The sequence below is a fragment of the Canis lupus genome, chromosome 5 (assembly GCF_011100685.1).
Source record: "Canis lupus familiaris isolate Mischka breed German Shepherd chromosome 5, alternate assembly UU_Cfam_GSD_1.0, whole genome shotgun sequence".
NCBI classification, from domain to species: domain Eukaryota; kingdom Metazoa; phylum Chordata; class Mammalia; order Carnivora; family Canidae; genus Canis; species Canis lupus.
The window spans coordinates 25,080,279-25,103,539 of record NC_049226.1 but is presented as its reverse complement, the minus strand read 5'-3'; the positions used below and the strand labels follow the sequence as shown (position 1 = coordinate 25,103,539).

The 23,261-nt window shown below is 37.4% G+C and overlaps 1 protein-coding gene across 2 annotated transcripts in view; it reads right to left on the bottom strand.

Moving 5' to 3' along the window:
* Nucleotides 1-23,261, bottom strand: part of CWF19L2 (CWF19 like cell cycle control factor 2) — a 147,669-nt gene that overhangs the window by 8,244 nt on the left and 116,164 nt on the right. For both annotated transcript variants that reach the window (XM_038536318.1, XM_038536319.1), the window contains exons 13-15: nt 12,408-12,620; nt 8,740-8,856; nt 1,753-1,908 (exon numbers count right to left, since the gene is read on the bottom strand). In XM_038536318.1, the coding sequence (XP_038392246.1) occupies nt 1,753-1,908; nt 8,740-8,856; nt 12,408-12,620 (486 nt within the window). The remainder of the gene's footprint in view (nt 1-1,752; nt 1,909-8,739; nt 8,857-12,407; nt 12,621-23,261) is intronic.

Below are 23,261 nucleotides of genomic sequence, written 5' to 3'. Positions count from 1 at the left end.
TAGCACATTTAATATAAAACTGAAGGGATCCCTGGGTGGCGCAGCGGTTTATCGCCTGCCTTTGGCCCGGGGCGCGATCCTGGAGACCCGGGATTGAATCCCACGTCGGGCTCCCGGTGCATGGAGCCTGCTTCTCCCTCTACCTATGTCTCTGCCTCTCTCTTTCTCTCTCTCTGTGTGTGACTATCATAAATAAATAAAAATTAAAAATAAAATAAAATGAAATAAAACTGAAGCCAAATCAAATAAATGCATCTTTAATGATCATGAAAAAGGTTTAATGTAGAAATGTGACACACTATCCTGTTGAGTGATGACATTTCTGTCGCCCACTGTGAGCAAACAGTGGCTGCCCCATCTTGCATCCCATTACCTCAAGGCTGACAGTCACAGTAATCAAAGATCCTCCTGAAGAAGTACCAACATACACACACAAAATTAAAGTATAATAACATCTTTCCCACCTGATTCTGTTTGACATGGAATCAGCATGGGTTGGGGGATTATCCGGCTCCTTCTTCTACTTCAACAGTATAATTCTTAAAAATCACATAGTCAATTGTTTTTAAAAATCTGTACAAAGAGGGGTGCCTGGGGGGCTCTGTCGGTTACGCATCTGACTCTAGACCTCAGCTCAGGTCTTGATCTCAGGGTCGTGAGTTCAAGCACCATACTGGGCTCCATGCTGGGTGTGAAACCTACTTTTAAAAAAAAGTCTTGGGGCACCTGGGTGGTTCAATCACTTCAGTGGCCAACTCTTGATTTTGGTTCAGGTCACAACCTCAGGGTCCTGGGATTAAGCCCCTCATTGGGCTCCCCTGCTCAGTGGGAAGTCGGCTTGAGGACTTTCCTTCTGCCCTCTTTCTCTCTCAAGCATGCTCACACTCTTTCTCTCTCTCTCTAAAATAAATAAATAAATCTTTAAAAAAAATCTCTACAGAGGAAATAGATTTTCACCACCTCATTAACCTTAACAGGTCTTACAATCCTTCTTATTGGGATGTACAGTCCACATTGATAAACCTGACTATCCTATGTTGTCTAAATGTTGCACTGAAAAGTGTTCCTGTAATCACTTCACAAAACATGACCTCCTCTGATCACTGACATGTTACTGATTCATAGGTGGCTCTACATGGAAGCATTTACATTAATCTGTAAGTTAAACTGCACCCAGCTCAATATCAAGCCATGCTATTCAGTAAAAGCTGTCTGAATATTACAATGACACTTAACTGATTAAACACTCTAGTAATTATATGTCCAAAATGTATGTCAAGATTAGACACTGGTTTCTTCTTACAAACAGCATGATGAGGTATGAAATACTAAAAGAGCAGTAACTTATTTTAACAATTGTAATCTGTACTATTTGTATGTAACCATAGTAAGCTCTCGTGAATTTCAGTAAGTTTTTTTTAGAATTATGACTATAATTTTGACTTGAAAGTACTTCAAGGTAAAAACCTGATTTTTCATTTGAGAAATGAGAAATTAAAATAGAAATTTTAAATGACCATTTGACAGTTTATTCATACTTATAAATAAGCATGCTTTGTAAAGATCAAACTCCCAAATTTTCTTCTAAAGAAATGTGTAATACAGCGGAATTTTTTTGTGCTTTACTTCATTTCTTTAGATAAAGTCTGACATAAGTATACATAGAGAAAAAAATACAAGAAAAAAGATAATCATATTCATAAAACAGCACCATAATGAAAAGATATGCATGCAAAGACTATCCTCAAATACCTTAAAATAGATGGGAGCCATGTCACCCACTTCCTTCGGGAGAGGGATGCACTCATAAACCATGTGACACTGCCTCTTCATGCCCATGTATGTTTCTAAAAAGATGCAGTCCAATCCTTTAACTTCAAACATCTTTACCAATGATTTTCTGAACATCTGAAGAAAGGAAAGTGGTTTGGTAAATAAAGCACTCAGAAAAAATATAAAATGTAAAAACAATAAAAGGTAAAGTAAATTCCTTTAAAATAAAAAAAATAAGTAGTAAACATTAAATTCTCTACTGTTACCTTATAGTTACTTTACTTTCTAAACCTACTATATTATTTCACATACTTAAGCAACATTTTTTTTAAACTGAAACTACTCTGCACTGTTTTATGTATATAGTGGAAATGGTTCCAAATAAACTAAAATAACAAAAGGAAGAGATAAAATCAAACTCAAGTAGTAAAATATGCAGAACTGACAGTAAAATCAGAGGAGAACAAAAACCTCCTGGAAGGCAGGCATGGAATTCCCTCACAGCTGCTTACCTATGCTCACAGCGTCCTTGTCCACTGGTTCCCTTCACTTGTAACCCTGCGTATTCAACTGGTCCCCTATTTTCACCTACAATCGTGTCCTAAACAAGTGTATGAAAGTCAAACACACTGAAGTTGAAAAGAGAGTGTTTTCTCTTCCCAAAGAACTCAACATAATTATGAAACCCCTACTTTTTATTATTTTCTACTTATTTATTTCACACTCCCAGGCCTGAGGGACAGTGGTTTGTGGAGGGTGTTTGGACAGAGCTCAGACATGCAGTCTAGGAAGACCACATGTATTCACAGGACAGCCCTTAGAGTAAAGGATGAAGCTAGGAAGGGGAGCAGGCTGGAGCCTGGCAGCCAGAAGCTGACTCCCCACCACCACCAAGGTGTCTAAGAATTCTAAATTCAAACCTGGCCTCGTAGAGTGTCATATAGTTATAAAGTACTAGTAGTATATTTGCCTAAATAGGAGGAAGAAACTTTTTTTATTTAGATTTGTCAGCTGATTTATAACTTTTTAAAATTTTAATTAAAATTTTAAATTATGATTATAGATGAAGAAAATACAGAGATCTCATGTACATTTAATCCTGGTTCCCCAAACATCTTACAAAACCACAGTACAGCATCACAACCAGAATATTAACAAGGATACAGTTGAGATACATAGCAACTCCAACACTGTTAAGGATCCCTCTGCCCGCTTAAGCCACATTCACTCTCATCACATCAGCAACCATAAGTGTGTTCTCCATTTCTTTAATCCTAGCATTTCCAGAATGTTCTATCAATGGAATCACAATCTTTTGAGGTTGCTGTTCTTCACTCAGCATAACGTTGCTGTTCTTCACTCAGCATAACTCCCTGGAGATTCGGGGCACCTGGGTGGCTCAGTGGGTTAAACATCTGCCTTCAGCTCAGGTCATGATCTCAGGGTCCTGGGATCGAGCCCTACTTGGGCTCCCTGCTCAGCGGGGTGTCTGCTTCTCCCTCTCCCTCTGCTCCTCCCCCTTCTCTCTCTCTCTCTCTCAAATAAATAAATAAAATCTTTAAAAAAGAAAAAAAAAAACCTGGAGATTCAATCTGGTTGTTGTTGAGACACTGCCTAGGGACACCACAGGAGGCACCTGTGCAGGCTCCCCAATCAGCCTCTATTGACATCCAATAGAGGGAGAGGCTACTTACTACTGCTATGTAGGGGATGGGAACTCTGAGATCCCACCAGATCTCTGATAATCACTTATTACTGATCACTCATCGCTTTTCTGTTTTGTATTCATTTTATAAAATAAGAGTAAGTAGGAAAAAAAAAGAAATCAAGTAATTGTAATCTGACATAAACTAGAGAGATATCTAATAAGCAATGGATACAGGATTTGCTTTTCATTTCTGGCCATGGCTATAAGGAATTTCAACACAGCCTCCCTACTTTAGATGCTCAATTTGTTGTTAAACTCAAAGTCTTGGCTAATAGCCTACAGGGGTGCAGATTATCCACCTACACTCTCATTATAAGGAGACTGTGAGGTAAATCATTAGAGATGACTAAAGATGATTGTTTCCCCTTTTAAAAATTTTCTGACTTTGGTACTATATAAAATCAAATTAATGGAGACAGTATGCACACAAATGAGGTTAAATTATGATTAAAAATAACAAAATATAAGCTATGGCATAGATATCTACATGGTAAAATTGATCATTCAAATCTTATAGTTGCCAAAGCCCTATTGTGATTTCTGCGGATAAAAACCCCTCCCCCCCAAAAAAAGCTGTTTTCATTAAATTGTTTCACTTTCCTCTTCTTTTTTTTTTTTTTTTTTTTAATTTTTATTTATTTATGATAGTCACAGAGAGAGAGAGAGGCACAGAGACACAGGCAGAGGGAGAAGCAGGCTCCATGCACCGGGAGCCCGACGTGGGATTCGATCCCGGGTCTCCAGGATCGCGCCCTGGGCCAAAGGCAGGCGCCAAACCGCTGCGCCACCCAGGGATCCCTCACTTTCCTCTTCTTGAGCAAACAAAGGAAACTAAATTTCCCAACCTCTCTAGGATTTAGGTGGGGACATATTTAATTCTGGGCAACAGAATGCATATCAAAAGGACAGTGTCACTTGTATGACAAGTGGCTTATGTGTCATTTGAAACTGTTAAGGGGTACTGTGCCCTTTTTGTATTCATTTTCTTTCATCCAAGGGGCTGAAAGAGAAGGATTCCACCACAGGAGAGCCTTTGCATGGAAGGAGCCTGGATACCTGATTTAATGACTAGAGGCAATCTGCCTTGGAGAACTGCCCAACCCACACTGGAATATGACATAAGAAATTAACTTCTGGAGCACCTGGAGGACCTAGTCTGTTGAGCATCTGCCTTTGGCTCAGGTCATGATCCCAGGGTCCTGGGATGGAGCCCCGCTTCGGGGCCTCATATCTCAGGTTTCTGCTGGGTGGGTGAAGAAGAATGCTCTTTCTCCTTCTGCCCCTCAATCCTGTGCTTGCTTTCTCTCTCTCCCAAATAAATAAATAAATCTTAAAAAAAAAAAAAAAAAAAGAAATTAACTCTTGCTGTTTTAGAGCACTGTGAGTCAGGCTTTGTCTGCAACAGCAGTGAAGAATAAAATGGGTGATCCACAAACAGTTAACTAACTGCCTTCTTCCCTCTACTTAATTGTATGTCACGACAGTTACCTTCATAGGCCTAGTAACAGATGCACAAAAAAATTAAAACACAAAACCAAATGGGAAAATATGACCATTTTTATAACATGTTTTTTTAGACTGTCTCTAGTTTGTTAACTGTTACTATGTTTCTGAATTGTTATTATGAATATTTTCAATTAATTGTAATTAATTTCATTACCTACTTCTGTGGTAAGATAATCTTATATGCTAGAAAAAGGAAAATCACTACTAGAGAGGAACTACATATTTGAAAACTAAGTTTTCTGAAGAAGGTAGAAGGTAGATAAAAAGTAGTAGCAGCAATAACAATGTAAATTCAGCTAATCTAAACATATCTCATAAACCTCCTTACTTCGTGTTTGCTCACAGCCCTTTCCTGGCTTAACTGTTTAGATGCTCGTTCTAGATACTCTCTGGACAATGGTGAAGAAGACAGACTCCAGATGTCATGAATCATAAATGAAAACTCAAAAACCTAAATTAGTAGTAATGCAAGAGTAGTTCAATATTATATATATAAACATCATACAAATAGTTTTGAGGAGGACACACACATACATTGAACAACCTCTCCTCTGTGTATAAAAGCCTTTAATTTAAAAATATGAGTTTAAGGACATAATTTGAGGTTATTCACTCCAATAAATCAGGATTTCCCTGAAGCTCGGTATAACACATACACTATATGTATTTAAATAATATTCATTCTTTAGGTTATACAACAACTAAACACTAAAGAAAGTTTTTAGTTCATTATTACAAGATACCAAAACTATTTAATGCTTCAGAGAGATATAGATACCTGGTGTTACGGGGATGCCATTCCCTATTTAGCTAACACATCTGGACTAAAATAACTTACAATATATTTAAGTAAATGATACTACAGAGTGTTGCAATTTTTCATTTGTATAAAGTCACATTATAACAATCCGGGTAAATATAAGAACAAAATTTTGAAATGAAAATTATTTTACTGGAAAGTATCAAACCTATTTAGGATTGATTATATAATATTAATACTATAATTTATTCAAGTTTTCCAAACAGAACATGTGTAAAGATAAAGTTATTCAAAGATAAATGTTATGAGACAGAATATAACATACATACTTAACTCTATACCCTCCATGGAGTGACCACTCAAAAATAATATTAAAGTAATTTTTAAAACAGTCCAAACCTATGAGAATAAAGAGAATGAGAGAAGACTTGTAATACATGACTTGAACACTAGAAAGATGATTCACGCCTGAGTGGTGTGGAGGAGGAGATTAGTGAAGGTGCAGCAAAAAGCAACCGGCGCAGACGAAACTCCTGGAAAAAAGCAATTAACACACCGAGACCCTCCTGGACTCTGGCAGAACACTCCAGGATCATTCTTTGGAGAAGGTAAATAATAAGGGAAAACCAGACACCACCAAGGCTGAAAACAGGGCTATTCCAGGAAATGGTATCCAAGGCTTCTGCCACCCCAGGCTTCTTCCTCAACTCTGCTGCCAGAACACTCGCAGGCTGTCTTAGAGGCACTTGGTGAGAGAGTGGTCTCTGAGAGTCTGATCACCACACAAGAAAGACCTGCCAGTACAACGCTGGAGGTTTCCCAGTGAGATGGCCCCCTCATAGCACTGGGCAGTGAAGCCCATGGCAGATAACGACCTCGCCCCCACACCACGAATCTGGATGCTTGCTTACAAAATGGACCTATGATGTCTGACTATAACATAAGCTCAAATATATCTGTCACACTGATAAGGGGACCTAAGTTTCACTATATATTTAATGAAACTAAAAATTTGGCTCTTACTCATTCAAAATCTGTGATATTCCCATATGCTCTGCCAAAACTTATCTTTACATTTTTCTATTAAGTAAGATCTAAAATTAAATTTAAATGTTACTAGAAGATGGAGATAAAAATCACTTAAAAGAAGTGTCTCCTTCATTTATAAACAGTATTCAAATAATGTTTTTTATATATACTCTAGAAGGGGATGAATAACCATAAGGATATTTAAAAGGTATGTCATTTGGAATTTTTTTAAAGATTCTTTATTTTTAAGTAATCTCTATACCCAAGTGGGGCTGAACTCGAAATCACAAGATCAAGAGTCACACATTCCACTGACTGAGCCAGCCACGTGCCCCAATTTGAATTTTTGAATATATCTGAAAAATAAGAACAAAAATCTCCAAAGCTACATTTCTTTAAATATGCTATAATTCAGATACTTTATTTGCTCACTATCTTATGCTAATTTATAACTTGTAGGAATCTCTTCTTTTACCATACAAAAAGAGCCATAATGCTATTATTTGTATAATAAAATAACTTGGCTTTTACTCCCTTGTTTAATTTTCCATAATGCATATGGCTCACAAAATCCACTAAACTATAATGTAACCTGTACAAGAATATACCATAACTTTGGGCAGAATTAATGATTTTATCTCTGCATTTCTCATAACACCTGGATTATCTTATATTCATGTACTCAATATCTACTGAACTGAATATATTTCTTCTTTATCTACCTCAATGTTTTCCATCAAGTAGCTTAATTTCTTGTAGAAATATAAAACACACAGACTAGATTCTTGTATTACTTAAAATCTTTTTGGCACTGTATTTTGCTCTAAGTTAAGCCAGTTTTACATGTATAAATTTTTAAAAGACATTCCAGAAAGTCTCAAAATAATTCCAAAAATCAAATTTGCATACTTTCCACTTTAAATTATTTACTGCACTGGCATCAACTGCTAGAAAAAATTTCTTTTTCACATCAAATATATTTGTCCACACTCTTGCCTGTGCTCAGCCACAAATGCATTAAAACAGTCTGCCCTTTACCTTTCACAGCATAAACTTAAAGATTATAAGAAGTTAGAGACTGTTTCATAATATGTAGTCAAAATATCTTCTCTTTCAGCATCTTTACCAGCATAATGCAAAGACTAAGTACACAGTCTCTTCTGAAATCTTACAATGTTCACATTTTCTAACTAGGGGGTCCCTGTAACCCCTATTCAAATGTCAAGTTTTAGAAAAGCAAGAGTTTTCTTTTATTTTATTTTTTAGTCATTATAAGGTCTTGAAATAATTGAGGAGCAGTTTCACCCATGTTGTGTTTTTCAGTTTCTTACAGAATCAGTCACAAAAAAAGAAAAAAGAAAAGAAGAAAAAAGAAAAAAAAAATCCTTGAATTCAAAAGCTGGGCCAGGTTATAAAGGGAAAAGTATAGAAATAAAGGCTAATAGAAAAATCATAGCATCACAGGCCAGTTCCATTGGAGGAAAATATGGTAACTGTTCCAAAGGAAACTCTTGACTTCCAAATTTATTCTTTATTATCTGAAAATATCTTTCCTTTCAGCTATAATCTATTATCTTACTGTGTTAGGAATGATTATCTCATGCTCCACAAAAGCATGGATTAAAAATCTTACATTGAAATTTTAAGTAAAAATAATTATTACATTGCCACAGTTTATCTAATACACAAAACTTTTGGTTCTATATCTGAAACTAATGTGTTATACATCAATTATATCTCAATAAAAACTTTTTTAAAAGCTTACAAAAGATAGAGTACAAAGGGAAATAAATAAAATAAAAACGTAGTGCGTGGTGAAAACATGATTACACAACTAGGGAAATGTGTAAATTCAGAAAGTAAAATCACTGGTCAAAGGTATAAAAAACCTACTGGAATTTACCAACAATAGTTTGTAAAGATTGCTCATGAGCATTACAAGGATGAGCATGATCACACTGACCTGAATTTCCTCCCAGACATCTTCATCCAACAAGGTAGATGCTCTATGGTGCTGCAAAGGGACTATCAGGCAGTGCCCCTCAGTAAGAGATTGGAAGTTGGGTAAACATAAATAAACCTAGAAGGGGAAACATTACAAAGTGAAATGTTATTGTATTTATTCTCAGTTGTGACAAATGAGCCATGGGAAACATGGCTCATATTTCATAAGGTATGCTTGTTTATAAGCAATATATTTTAATGTTTTTAAAGATAGCTGGTAGATTTTTAAACTTTTAAAAGCCATGAAGATAGATTTTAACACACTGGAAATTTATGGTGTATGTCTCAATTTTAACTGTTACATGTATATCAGAGATTGAGTTTACCTAAGGGCAAAATGAATGACACTTTATCCTTGGCCTGAGAAAGTTTTTGCTTATTGAAATAACACAACTTTTGGCAAGAATGAAAAAATACATGGCAATAATAGATAAGTCTAACTGGTGCCTATGAATCAGACATTCCTTCTCTCAGTGGCTGAACAGAGAGAATCAATCCAACTAAGAAAAGAAATGTATTCTGGATGGCTTTACTGCTCTGGTTAAGTTCTATATATTTAAATACATGTATTACCTAACAAAATTGGTGCTATTTTTTCACTATACACAAACTGTCTTTTAAAAAAAATCGGAAAAAAAAAAATCAGGGTGCCTGGGTGGCTCAGTGGTTGAGCTTTTGCCTTTGGCTCAGGTCGTGATCCTGGAGTCCTGGGATCGAGTCCCGCATCAGGCTCCCCACAGGGAACCCTGCTTCTCCCTCTGCCTATGTCTCTGCCTCTCTCTCAGTGTCTCTTATGAATAAATAAATAAAATCTTTTAAAAAATGAAAACAAAAGTCAATCTGTATGTATATAGTGAGCAAACAGTGTTCATGAGGAACATAAATAATATTCTGCAAAGGGGCTTGGTCTTATGAGTAGATACAGAAATTTACCTAAATTTACAGTAAAATCATAACCATATTCAAAATTAAAAACAATATCAGTACTGATTCATTAATTGCAACAAATTTCTAACTTGTAAATTTGCTTACTACTGTCAGATGTTAATAACAGAAGAAACTGGACATGGTATATATGGAACTCTGTACTGACTTCTTAATTTTTCTGTAAATCTAAAACTGTTTTAAGGAGCACCTGGGGGGCTCAGGTCATGATCCCGAGGTCCTGGGATCGAGCTCCATGTTGAGCTCCCTTCTCAGTGGAGAGTTTGCTTCTCCCTCTCCCCAACCACCCTCTCGTGCTCTCTCTCTCTCGCTCTCAAATGGAAGTTTTTTAAAAATAAAAAATAAAACTGTTTTTAAAAACAAAGCCTACTTGAAAAAAAAAAGTAAAGCACAGTGTTAAGGAGGTAGATAGATGACTTTTATTTTTTAAAAAGGAGGAAGAAGGCAAAAACAGCTGATGATCAGGAGTTATTTAACTCTGTGACTCTAATGAGTACTAATATAGTTCATTAGTGTATTTGCCTTGAAGATATTAATTTTAAATGTTAGAAATTCAAGCCAAGGGAGAATTACTGAATTGCTTTGAAATATTATATACTGTTTCAACTTAATGGCAAAGCAATTCCTTGGAAACTCAAAATCATGGATGATTAACTTAGGTTATAGCTAAGAGGAATAATTTATTTTTTATTCAGATTAATTAAATGACCTGTTAGATATTGTAGGACATGGAAGAAATTCCATCTAATCAATATTTCAATATTTCTACATTTTAAAATATTCAGAGACAAAAGGCTGAATGTCGATGGTAGTTTTTAGAGCAAAGATTACACATTAAAGCAGAGGTGGAGCAAGGAGAGACTCTGTTTTTTTTTTTTTTTTATTCTAAACTGAAGTACAAAGACCATCCAGGAGGGAACAAACAGATCAACCAACTCTCAGGAAGTCACAGGCAAAGAGAAGCATTTAATGCTGCTAGAGAAGACTTGTCGGAGAGTGTAGAGATCATGGCAGAAGAGGACCAGCGAGGAGAATGGAACAGCACAGTATTCACTGGCCAGCCTTTTGCTTTCACAAGTGCACAAGCAATGCCCACTTCAGGATGCAGCCTACACAGCAGAAAGCTGGCAGGAGGTCATACACTGGCACTGTCTGCCCCACACGCCCACTCCCAGACACAGCCAGTCCCCAGCACCGGGGATGGGAATAACCCCAACTTTCTCCTCAAGCACAGCAGGAAACATTTAGTGTTACTTCATGTTCAATCTGTTCTTACACTTTTAAAAGATGGGGAATGGATGAAGATAAATGAAATATTTATAATGTTGTAACTACAAAAATGTATTACTGCTTATGTAAAGGTCTGCGAGGTAACTTAGACAATACAAGTTACTAGTTCTGGTGGTTTTTATTTTAATTGAATAAATTATAAATGGAATTTTCACATTTACCTTTTTGAGAAAGTTTGGAAGGAAAGAAAGACAAAGAAGGGTAAGGAAGTAAATTAAAGAAACCAAAATACAAAAGCGGTAGGTTGATAGTCTTTAACAATCTACACATACTAAAGACTAGAATCCAAATGGAAAAGCCCCTGCCAGCTGTTTGGCTCACAGGGGGTGTATCTCCTGTGCTCACAAGAAACAAATTAACAAACACACGTACATGCAATGCCCAAATTGCCAGCTCCTGATTGAGCCTTCATCCATTCACTTCTGCTCCCACTCCACTCCAGCTACCCTGGCCTTTCCATTCCAGAATGCCACCTCCTTCCCTCCTCGGGGTTCTTCTCTCACTGACACCCCTTCCCAAAACAGGAGTCACCATCTCAAAAAATCCAGTCACTTCATCCCATTTTCCTGCTTTATCTGCTTTAGGACAACACTTTCCTCAATCAGGACAATTGTTAGTGTTTCTTTTCTTCCCTATTTTACTACAACACAAGCTCTGCAAGCACATCTGAGTCTGCTTTTCCCCAGAACTATTAGGGTCTGGTATATTGGGAACACAGTAATTCCTCACTAGTAAGAATTAAGTCGTCAAATATTTACTGAAATGAGTGACTACAAACACATACTGTCTATATACAATGGGATATATGTTTGGTTAACAACAGGATTCATGCTTGGTGGACGATGATGACTAGTTACCTCTGCCCTCACAGAACTTACTGATGATAAGTAAGTCCCTTATTGAGAGGGACTCAATAAATGAGTAAAATACAGTAAAATTTTGCAAATTATGAGATAGTCTGTAAAGAAACAAATAGGTTCTATGAGAAAGTAAGGGAAGAAACAGAAACTACTTTAGACTGAGTATTTCTGAAGTGGTTTTATTACCAAGAATCAAGTGCCAACCATGGAAATAAGGTCATGCCACTGATACATGGCTGAGCCAGAACTGGAGTCCTGGTGGTCCAGCCCAGCCACAAAGTGCAGGGCCTTTGGCATCACCCAATGCTTCTTCTCTGACAGAAGAATCACACAAAATTTGAGCTTTGTGTCACCTAAATATTTACACTCGCTCTAGAGAAGATTCTAAGAATCATGGGAAGTTAGAAAAGAAAAATACTTAAAACACAGAATAAGGGAAGCACAGATTAGAATGCTGTAAGAGTCTGAAGAAAGAGGCAAATCTGCACAAAGCGTATCATTTCCTCAGGGCAATAAACGTTCTGTTTCATACCTTAACACCTATGGCAACGATAAGGTGCTTGGGAAACTGAGAGCTGTCAAAACAATACAGACATTTCTCCATTTGTGCAGCCAAACTCTGGTGCTCGGCAATTGCTTTCCTTCTCTGGTTCTCTTCCTCTTCACCAGAACGTTCTCTCTCAGCTGCTTTGGAGACAAACATGTCATCTAGAGTGTAATAGTCTCCATCTGTTTTTCCCATAAACTGAAAAACCAAAATAACAGGAGTGGGGAGAAGGCTGTGGTTAACATATTACTGTACTGTAGTGACTGAAGTCATATCTGTAAGCTCTATGGTAAAACTTTTAAACTAAAAAAAAAAAAAAAAGAAAAGAAAAGAAAAAAATAAAGAAAGAAAAACATGATTAAAAATTTAAGCTTGATTTTCAAGGTCAATCAAACCTCATCAACAACATCATCATCACAGCTAATGTTTGCTGAGTATCTACCATGTACAATTTTATGCGATTGTTTTATACTCCCATGAGAAAAAGACATGATCATTTCTATTTAATAGATAAAGAAATTGAATCACAGAGAAGTTAAGAACTACCTTCATTTTTAAATTAGCATATGCTCCATAGAGAATATAAATAAACATTTTTCAACTGTATCTCCAGGTGGCTTCTCCTTACCTCTCCAAACACAACTGTAGTCAGAGTCATTCTTTTAAAACAAAAATTTTATTTACTTATTTTATTTATGTCTTCAGAGAACTCCACATTGTGTAAAGGATCAAGTTCAGACTCTGGTCTGCCTACTAAATCACATACACAGACAAGCATAGAGGTCAACAGTTTGGACTCTTTCGTCAGAATGACCGTGGGAGAGTTCTAGCTCCTGTGTGTATTAGCCTTGGGCAAGTTATGTACCTCTCTGTGCTCCCCACATGTTTTACCTCCTCCTTTCACAATGGTTGTAACAATACTATCTACCTGATAGGTTATCTTGCTTAATCCCCACAACACATGCCTGCACAGTAAGGAGTCACAAATGTGAGCCAACATGACCATTACAATCCTCCTCATAATGATTACATCCCCACTTAAACTTTATGCTCTGGTCATCATCCTGTTTTCAGTCCCCAAAAGTACTGCTACCTTCAGGCTTTGCACATCCTGCTCCTGACCAATTCTACCCTCAATTTTGCCATTCTACTCCCAGTTGTTTTCCAGTCTGAGGCTTACATGTAGTTGTCACCTCCGAAAAAAGGACTTTCCTGGATCTCCCAAGATCCTCTGGTACTGTTCACCAGGTTCATGAGGAGCACATTATATCATAACTGCTCATTACCTTGTGTTTTTCTTCCATTAGACTAAGTTCTAAGTACCAAAAGAGAAGTACCATCAAGAGGACCTAACGGTATTGAAATTTATGCACCTAATTATTGAGTTTCAAAGTATATGAAGCAAAGACTTGATAGAAATGCAGAAGGAATACACAAATCCACAATGGCAGTCAGAGATTTAAATACCCCCTTCTCAATAACTGAAAGAACAAGGAGAAAATCATTAGGTTCAGAAGATCTGAATAAACTATCAACAAAGTTGACCTAACATTGACAGAAATTCTATCAAACATCAGCAGAATCCACATCTTCTTAGGAGCACAGAGAACATTTACTAAGGGATGATATTCTTGATCATAACGCAAGTCCTCATAAATTGTAAAGAATTCAGGTAATGTAAAGTATATAAAGACAATGGAACTAAATTAGAAATCACAAAAGAAACACATCTGGAAAACTGCCAAGTATTTGAAAATTACACAGCCCAGTTCCAAATAACCCATGTATCTATCAAATAAATAAATAAGAAAATCAGAAAGTATTTTGAAGTGCAATAAAATACAGGCAAATTTATGGGATGTTGCTAGAACAGTACTTAGAAGGACAATTACAGCACCAAACACTTATGTGAGAAAACAAGAGAGGCCCCAAAGCAATGATGTCAACATCCACCTTCAAGTAAAAAAAAAAAAAAAAAAAAAAAAAAAGAATAAAATGTCATTACTGATAGAACCAGGTAAAAATCAGAAACCAGATAATAATTATTAGTAGTAATGTGTCTCTCTGAGCACATCAGTGTCTTTGTCTATAATTTATTTTTTTCTTCTATTTTTCTCCATATTAATCCTCATATATATGAATGTCTGCATTCTTTCATGTTTGTCTATTTATATGAACTGCCCAGATTTACAATTATTTTACCTTCAGACCTTTATCTCAACCATAACACATTACATTTTTAAAAATATCACAGTCACTAATTATTTTCATAAGAGTGACAAACCACGTGCTAGGTACTAACAGAAACCTTATGTAAATTACTCTCTCATCCAAACATCTCTACAACTTAGAAATTGTCATCCTCTAAATCTAACATGTAATTGTTAGATTTAAAAAATCATAGCTATTATGAGACAGAAGCAGGAATTCACCACAGGTATATATGACTGTAAAAATGAAGAGTATATGACATACAGTGAGCCTTTCTAAAAAATCCATCTTTAAAAGACAGAAAGGGGGATGCCTGGGTGGCTCAGTCGGTTAAGGGTCTGCCTTCAGCTCAGGTCATGATCTCAGGGTCCTGGGATTGAGCCCTGCATGGAGGCTCCCTGCTCAGCGGGAAACATGCTTCTCCCTCTCCCTCTGCCTGCCGCTCCCCCTGCTTGTGCTCTTTCTTTCTACCAAACAAGTAAAATCTTTTTTAAAAATAAATTAAAAAATAAAGGATAAAAAGGGTGTAATTTAAATATAGTCTACGAAGCAGCATAGAGAAATAGGGAAAAAAAACAAATAAACCTTAAATTTCATCTAGAATAAATACACCCAACTGAGTGAAGGTGCTTACCAGAGAACAGACATAAATACAGTGGGTATTTATCTTTTCTAAAGTATATCAGTAGGAGAATATGTACTTCCACATGTACCTGGTGCCTCAAATGACATATTGTTATAAAAACGCTGTTATTAAAAACCAGTTCATGAGTGATCAGGGATTATAATCAACTCAAGTCAAATCTTTTCTATATGGAAGACAGTACTTCTATTCTTTAAGTCTATGTTCCACAGATGTTGTCAAACTTCTCTGATTTATTCATAGTTTTGAATTAAATAGAGTACAGTCTTGCCTCTTAAATCTGCATAATTCTTCAAATACAAAATTGATTTTTCAACACAACTACAATTTCCCTCTCCTATACCCTCTAATTATTTGAATTTTTCCCATTATGTTCTATTTGGACTTTGATCCTAAGTGCTTTTAATTTATTAACCATGTACACATCTTCTGTGACCTTCAGGACAGCATCTTCCTATATTTGACAACATAAAATGTTTTCATGCATTGAATGTTAACAGAGTGGAGAAGTGAGTCTATGAAGGGGAAAAAGCAAAAACTTTCTGGCAGAAAGGAGATGAAGAAAGAAAAGAGAATGAAAATAAGACTCTTCATTATTTAGGTAGAATCCTAAAGAAAGCTGATGGAATGGACAAGCTCAAGTTCATACACCATGAATTTTAAAATTCTGAGAATCTCTTTTTCAAACAAATCAGGAAAATGTGGTAAAATTACCACAATAAGAGACATAAAAGGAGGAAGATCATCAAAAGTAATCTACAGATTCAACACAATGCCTATCAAAATCCCAATGTTTTCTGCAGAAATAGAAAAATCCATCATAAAATTCATATTGGATGGATCTCGAGGAACTAAAAACAGATAAAACAATCTTAAAAATGAGCAAAAGTTGAGGTCTCACACTTCCTGAATTTAAAACTTACTTCAAAGTGACAAGAACCAAAACAGCATAACACATCATAAAGATGGACACTCAGCCTAGATATAAGCTCTCTCATAAATGGTCAAAATATTCTCAACAAGAATGCCAAGACCACTGAAAGGGGAAATGACAGTCTCTTAAACAAATGGTATTGGGAAAACTGGATAATTATATGGCAAAAAAAAAAAAAAAAAAGTTGAATCCTTAATTTATACCATATATAAAAATTAACTCAAAACAGGTCTCAGACTTAAACCTAAAAAGTAAAACTCTAAAACTCTTGGAAGAAATCATAGAGGACAGCTTCCTGACATTAAATTCAGTAATGATTTATTGGTTATGGCAACAAAAGCACAGGCAACAAAAATAAAATAGATAACCTGGACTTCATCAAACTCAAAGATTTTGGTGCACCAATGGATACTGTCAACAGAGTGAAAAGGCAGCCCACAGAATAGGAGGAAATCTTTGCAAATCATGTATCCAAAATATATAAAGAATTTCTACAATGCAATAACAAAAAACTAAAAACACAAAAACAAGCAACCTTATTTAAAACTAGACAAAAAATAATAATAATAAAAAATAAAACTAGACAAAGGTTCTGAGGCAGACATTTCTCCAAGGGTACAGAAATGTCTAGAAATGCCCAATTGGCACAGAGAAATACAAATCAAATCTACAATGAAATTACCACTTGAAGCTCAGGAGATGGTCAAAATGCAAGATTCAGATAATAGTAAGTGTTGACAAGGATAGAGAAATCAGAACCTTCACACAATGTTGGTGGAAATGTGACATGGCACAGTTTCTTTGGAAAACAGTCTGGTAGTTCTCAAACAAATATAGACTAACAAATAACAATTAAACATATGGGTTACCATATGACCTGATAATTCCACTTCCGGATATACGCCCAAGAGAAATGAAAACATATGTCTAACAAAAAGCTTACATAAATCTTTATGATAGGCAATATTAATCATAACAGCCAAAGACAGACAGTCCCAATGCCCACCAACTGACGAACAGATCAACAAAATGTGTGAAATCTCTACAACACAGTATTAGGAGGCTACAAAAAAGAAATGAAGCACAGTCGCCTGCTACAACAGGAGCTTGTAAAAACATCATGCTAAGTCAAAGACACCGATCACAAAAACTGACGATCCTATAAGTGAAATCCAGATCAGGGAAATCTGCAAAGAGAGAAAATACATCTGTGGGTCTCTTTAGGGTGGGGATCGAAGGGGCTGAAAGAGTTGGCGGGGAACAGCTAAAGGTTACATGGTTCCTTCCTGAGGTGATAAAAATGTTCTGAAATTGATGGTGGTAATGGTTACACATATCTGTAAGTATGCTAAAAGCCACTGAATTGTACACTTTAAATGGATGAATTGTATGCCATAATGAATTATATCTCAGTAAAAGCTAGTAAATAAAAAATTAACATTACCCAAAGAGACATAAGGCCTTTGCCCTCTGTCTCCTGAAGGAAATCCTGAAACCCTGGGAAAGTCCTGCCTGATAAGACTGGCTTTGTTTGCCTGGGGGCCCTGTGTCACACCAGATAGTCTATGCTAACAATGGTGCAGGCCTGGGGCCAGCCAGGATCAGCTCCACCTCAGGAGTAGCTGGAAATGAAAGTCATTCTCACATAAACCAAGTCTACATGACCAAAACCCACTAAAAACCCTGCACGTTCAGGCTCAGGCTCAGGCTCAGGTAAGCTTCCATAGTGGAGATCCTCTGTGCATATTTCACACGTCAGTGCTAGAAGAAGTTGGTGCTGTCCACCACTCACTAGGAGAAGACAAACAGAAGCCTGACGCTTGGAAGCTCCTACACTCAGCTCTAGGCGCCTCTTCCCTGGGCTGACTTCATACCTGCATTCCTTCACTGTAATCAACTTTAAGTGTGAGTATAACAGCTTTGGGCGAATTTTGTGACTTCTCATAGCAAAATACCAAACCAAAGGGTGGCCTTGGGGATCCCTGAACTTGAACTGGTGTCTGAAGCGAAGGTGCTCTTGGGGAGTCTAACATGGTGGATACATAATAGCCAAATGCAACATACAAATACAGTCAGGGAAGGCAAGGTGGTGGAAGAGTAGGGTCCCCAAGTCACCTGTCCCCACCAACTTACATAGATAACTTTCAAATCATCCTGAAAGCCCACGAATTTGGCCTGAGATTTAAAGAGAGAACAGCTGAAATGCTACAGATAGAAGAGTTTGCGTTTCTAACAAGGTAGGAAGATGGGAAAAAAAGGAAGGGAAGGAAGGGAAGGAAGGAAGGGAGAGCAAGAGAGCGAGAGAAAGAAAGAAAGAAAGAAAAGAAAGAAAAGAAAAGAAAAGAAAAGAGAAAGAAAGAAAGAAAGAAAAGACAAGAAAGAAAGAAAGAAAGAAAGAAAGAAAGAAAAAAGAAAGAAAGAAAGAAGAAGAAAGACAGAAAGAATAAAGACGACAACGCTCCCTCTTCTCTGTTTTGAAAAAAATCGCCACCCCTCACGCCACCCGTCCACTCCCTCCCCCCTCCCCCATCACCTACCCCCTCCATCCCGCCCCCCCTCCCCTCCCCTCCCCCCCGCCCCTCCCCTCCCCTCCCTTCCTCCCTCTCCCCTCCTCCTTCCTTCCTTCTTCCTTCGGCCTTCCTCCGCCTCCCTCTCTCTCCTCTCCTCCACCCTCCCTCCCTCCCTCCCTCCCGTACATACAGCAAGCCCCCAGAAACAACGAAAGAGAAAGATTCGACGGAGGGGAAGGGCCCCTGCGAGGAGCCGGGCTAAGCCTGGGCGGCCAAAACCTCCAAGACGGAAAAGCCCAGCCCCAGAGAAGCGGGAACTTTAAAAATCCACACCACATTCTTCCAGGGCTGGAGACCTGGCCACCACCAGTGGGGTTCTTCCTCCTGGTGTCACCCTGCGCCTGGGAGGGTCAGGAATGCCAGGGAACAGGGGGCTCACAAGAAAAACAGCTCCCACTGAGCCCAGCGACTGGCAGGGGCGGGGCAGCTCCCCCAGGTGCACACACCTGAGAATCAGCACAGCAGCCCCTCCCCCAGAAGACTACCTGGAAAGACAGAGGAAAAGCAAGTTCTTGAACCAGCAGCGCTGAAAAGCTCCAGGGGAAGTCGAGGGATTTACAGTATATAGAACGAGAGGATTCCCTTCTTTGTTTTTTGTTTTTGTTTTTGTTTGTTTACCTAGTACAACTCGTTTTTAGACACTCTGCACTGAGCAAAATGACTAGAGGGAAGAACTCACCACAAAAGAAAGAATCAGAAACAGTACTCTCTTCCACAGAGTGACAGGATTCGGATTATAATTTGATGTCAGAAAGCAAATTCAGAAGCACAATTATAAAGCTACTAGTGGCTCTGGAAAAAAGCATAAAGGATTCAAGAGACTTCATGATTGCAGAATTAAGATCTAACCAGGCCAAAATGAATAATCAATTAAATGAGATGCAATCCAAACGAGAGGTCCAAACTTAATGAGGTAGAAGAAAGAGTGAGTGACATAGAAGACAAGTTGATGGCAAGGAAGGAAGCTGAGGAAAAAAGAGAAAAACAATTAAAAGATCACGAGGAAAAGTTAAGGGAAATAAATGACAACCTCCGAAGGAAAAATCTATGTTTAATTGAGGTTCCAGAAGGGTGCTGAAAGGGACAGAGGACCAGAAAGCATACTTGAACAAATCATAGCTAAAAACGTTCTTAACTTGGGGAGGGAAACAGGCATTCAGATCCAGGAGATAGAGAAATTCCCCCCTAAAATCAATAAAAAATGTTCAACACCTCAACATTTAATACTGAAAATTGCAAATTCCAAAGATAAAGAGAAAATCCTTACACAGCAAGAGACAAGAGATCCCTAACTTATAAGGGGAGAACTGTTAGATTAACAGCCAACCTCTCCTCAGAGACCTGGAAGGCCAGAAAAGGCTGGCAGGATATATTCAGAGTCCTAAACGAGAAGAACATGCAGCCGAGAATACTCTATCCAGCGAGGCTCTCATTCAGAATAGAAGGAGAGATAAAGAGCTTCCAGGATAGGCAGAAACTGAAAGAATATGTGACCACCAAACCAGCTCTGCAAGAAATATTAAGGGGGACTCCGTAAAAGAAAGAGGAAGTTCAAAGAAATAATTCACAAAAACAGGGACTGAATAGGTATTATGATGACACTAAAATTCCTATCTTTCAATAGTTACTCTGAATGTGAATGGGCTTAATGATCCTATCAAAAGACGCAGAGTTGTTGGACTGGATTAAAAAAGCAAGACACATCTATTTGCTGTCTACAAGAGACTTATTTTAGGCCTAAGGACACCTCCAGCCTGAAAATGAAAGGTCGGAGAACCATTTACCATTTAAATGGTCCTCAAAAGAAAGCTGAGGTAGCAATCCTTATATCAGGTAAAGTTTAGCCCAAAGACTGTAGTAAGAGATAAAGAGGGACACTATATCAGGCTTAAAGGATCTATCTAACAAGAGCACCTAACAATCATGAATATTTATGCCCCTAATGTGGGAGCTGCCAAGTATATCAATCAATTAATAACCAAAGTAAAGACATATTTAGATAATACATTTATACTGGAAGACTTCAACACAGCGCTTTCTGCAAATGACAGATCTTCTAAGCACAACATCTCCAAAGAAACAAGAGCTTTAAATGATACACTGGACCAGATGGATTTAACAGATATTTACAGAACTTTGCATCCAAACGCAACTGAATACACATTCTTCTCAAGTGCACATGGAACTTTCTCCAGAATAGACCACATGCTGGGTCACAAATCAGGTCTTAACCAATACCAAAACATTGAGATTGTCCCCTGTATAGTTTCAGACCATAATGCTTTGAAACTAGAACTGAATCACTGGAAGAAATTTGGAAGAAACTCAAATACGTGGAGGTTAAAGAGCATCCTGCTAAAAGATGAAAGGGTCAACCAATAAATTAGACAAGAATTAAAAAGATTCATGGAAACTAATGAGAATGAAGATACAACCATTCAAAGTCTTTGGTATATAGCAAAAGCAGTCCTCAGAGGGAATTACACTGCAATACAAGCATCCCTCAAAAAACTGGAAAAAAACTCAAATACACAAGCTAACCTTGCACCTTAAGGAACTGGAGAAAGAACAGCAAATAAAATCCACATCCAGCAGAAGAAGAGAGTTAATAAAGATTCGAGCAGAACTCAATGAAATAGAGACCAGAAGAACAGTAGAACAGATCAACAAAACCAGGAGTTGGTTCTTTGAAAGAATTAATAAGATAGATAAACCATTAGCCAGCCTTATTAAAAACAAAAGAGAAAAGACTCAAATTAATAAAATCATGAATAAAAAAAGGAGAGATGACAACCAATACCAAGGAAATACAAATGATTTTAAAAATGTATTATGAGCAGCTATATGCCACTAAACTAGGCAATCTAGAAGAAATGGACGTATTTCTGGAAAACCACAAACTACCAAAACTGGAACAGGAAGAAATAGAAAACCTGAACAGGCCAATAACCAGGGAGGAAATTGAAGCAGTCATCAAAAGCCTCCCAAGACACAAAAGTACAGGGCCAGATGGCTTTCCAACGGAATTCTATCAAACATTTAAAGAAGAAACCATACCTTTTCTACTAAAGCTGTTTTGAAAGATAGAAAGGGATGGAATACTTCCAAATTCATTCTATGAGGCCAGCATCACCTTAATTCCAAAACCAAAGACCCCACCAAAAAGGAGAATTATAGACCAATATCCCTGATGAACATGGATGCAAAAATTCTCAACAAGATACTGGCCAATAGGATCCAAAGTACATTAAGAAGATTATTCACCATGACCAAGTGGGATTTATCCCCGGGATGCAAGGTTGGTTCAACACTCATAAAACAATCAACCTGACAGATCATATCAACAAGAGAAAAACCAAGAACCATATGATCCTCTCATTAGATGCAGAGAAAGCATTTGACAAAATACAGCATCCATTCCTGATCAAAACTCTTCAGAGTGTAGGGATAGAGGGAACATTCCTCAGCATTTTAAAAGTCATCTATGAAAAGCCCACAGCAAATATCATTCTCAATGTGGAAACACTGGGAGCCTTTCCCCTAAGATCAGGACCATAACAGGGATGTCCACTCTCACCACTGCTATTCAACATGGTACTAGAAGTCCTCACCTCAGCAATCAGGCAACACAAAGAAATAAAAGGCATTCAAATTGGCAAAGAAGTCAAACTCTTCCTCTTTGCAGATAACATAATACTGTACATAGAAAACCCAAAGACTCCACCCCAAGATTGCTAGAACTCATACAGCAATTCTGCAATGTGGCAGGATACAAAAATCAATGTCCAGAAATCAGTGGTATTTCTATACACTAACAATGAGACTGGAAAAGAGACATTAAGGAATCAATCCTATTTACAACTGCACCGAAAAGCATAAGACACCTAGGAATAAACCTAACCAAAGAGGTAAAGGATCTATACCCTCAAAACTACAGAACACTTCTGGAAGAATCTGAGGAAGACACAAAGAGATGGAAAAATATTCCATTCTCATAGATTGGAAGAAATGACATTGTGAAAATGTCAATGCTACCCAGGGCAATTTGCACATTTAATGCAATCCCTATCAAAATACCACGGACTTTCTTCAGAGAGTTAGAACAAATAATCTTAAGATTTGTATGGAATCAGAAAAGACCCCAAATAGCCAGGGGAATCTTAAAAAAAGAAAAAAAAAAAAAACAGCTGGGGGCATCACAATGCCAGATTTCAGGTTGTACTACAAGGCTGTGATTATCAAGACAGTGTGGTACTGGCACAAAAACAGACACATAGATCAATGGAACAAAATAGAAAACCCAGAAATGGGCCCTCAACTCTATGGCGAACTAATATTCAATAAAGCAGGAAAGACTATCTACTGGAATAGGGCAGTCTCTTCAATAAATGGTGCTGGGAAAATTGGACAGTCACGTGCTGAAGAATGAAACTGGACCATTCTCTTACACCATACACAAAGATAAACTCAAAATGGATCAA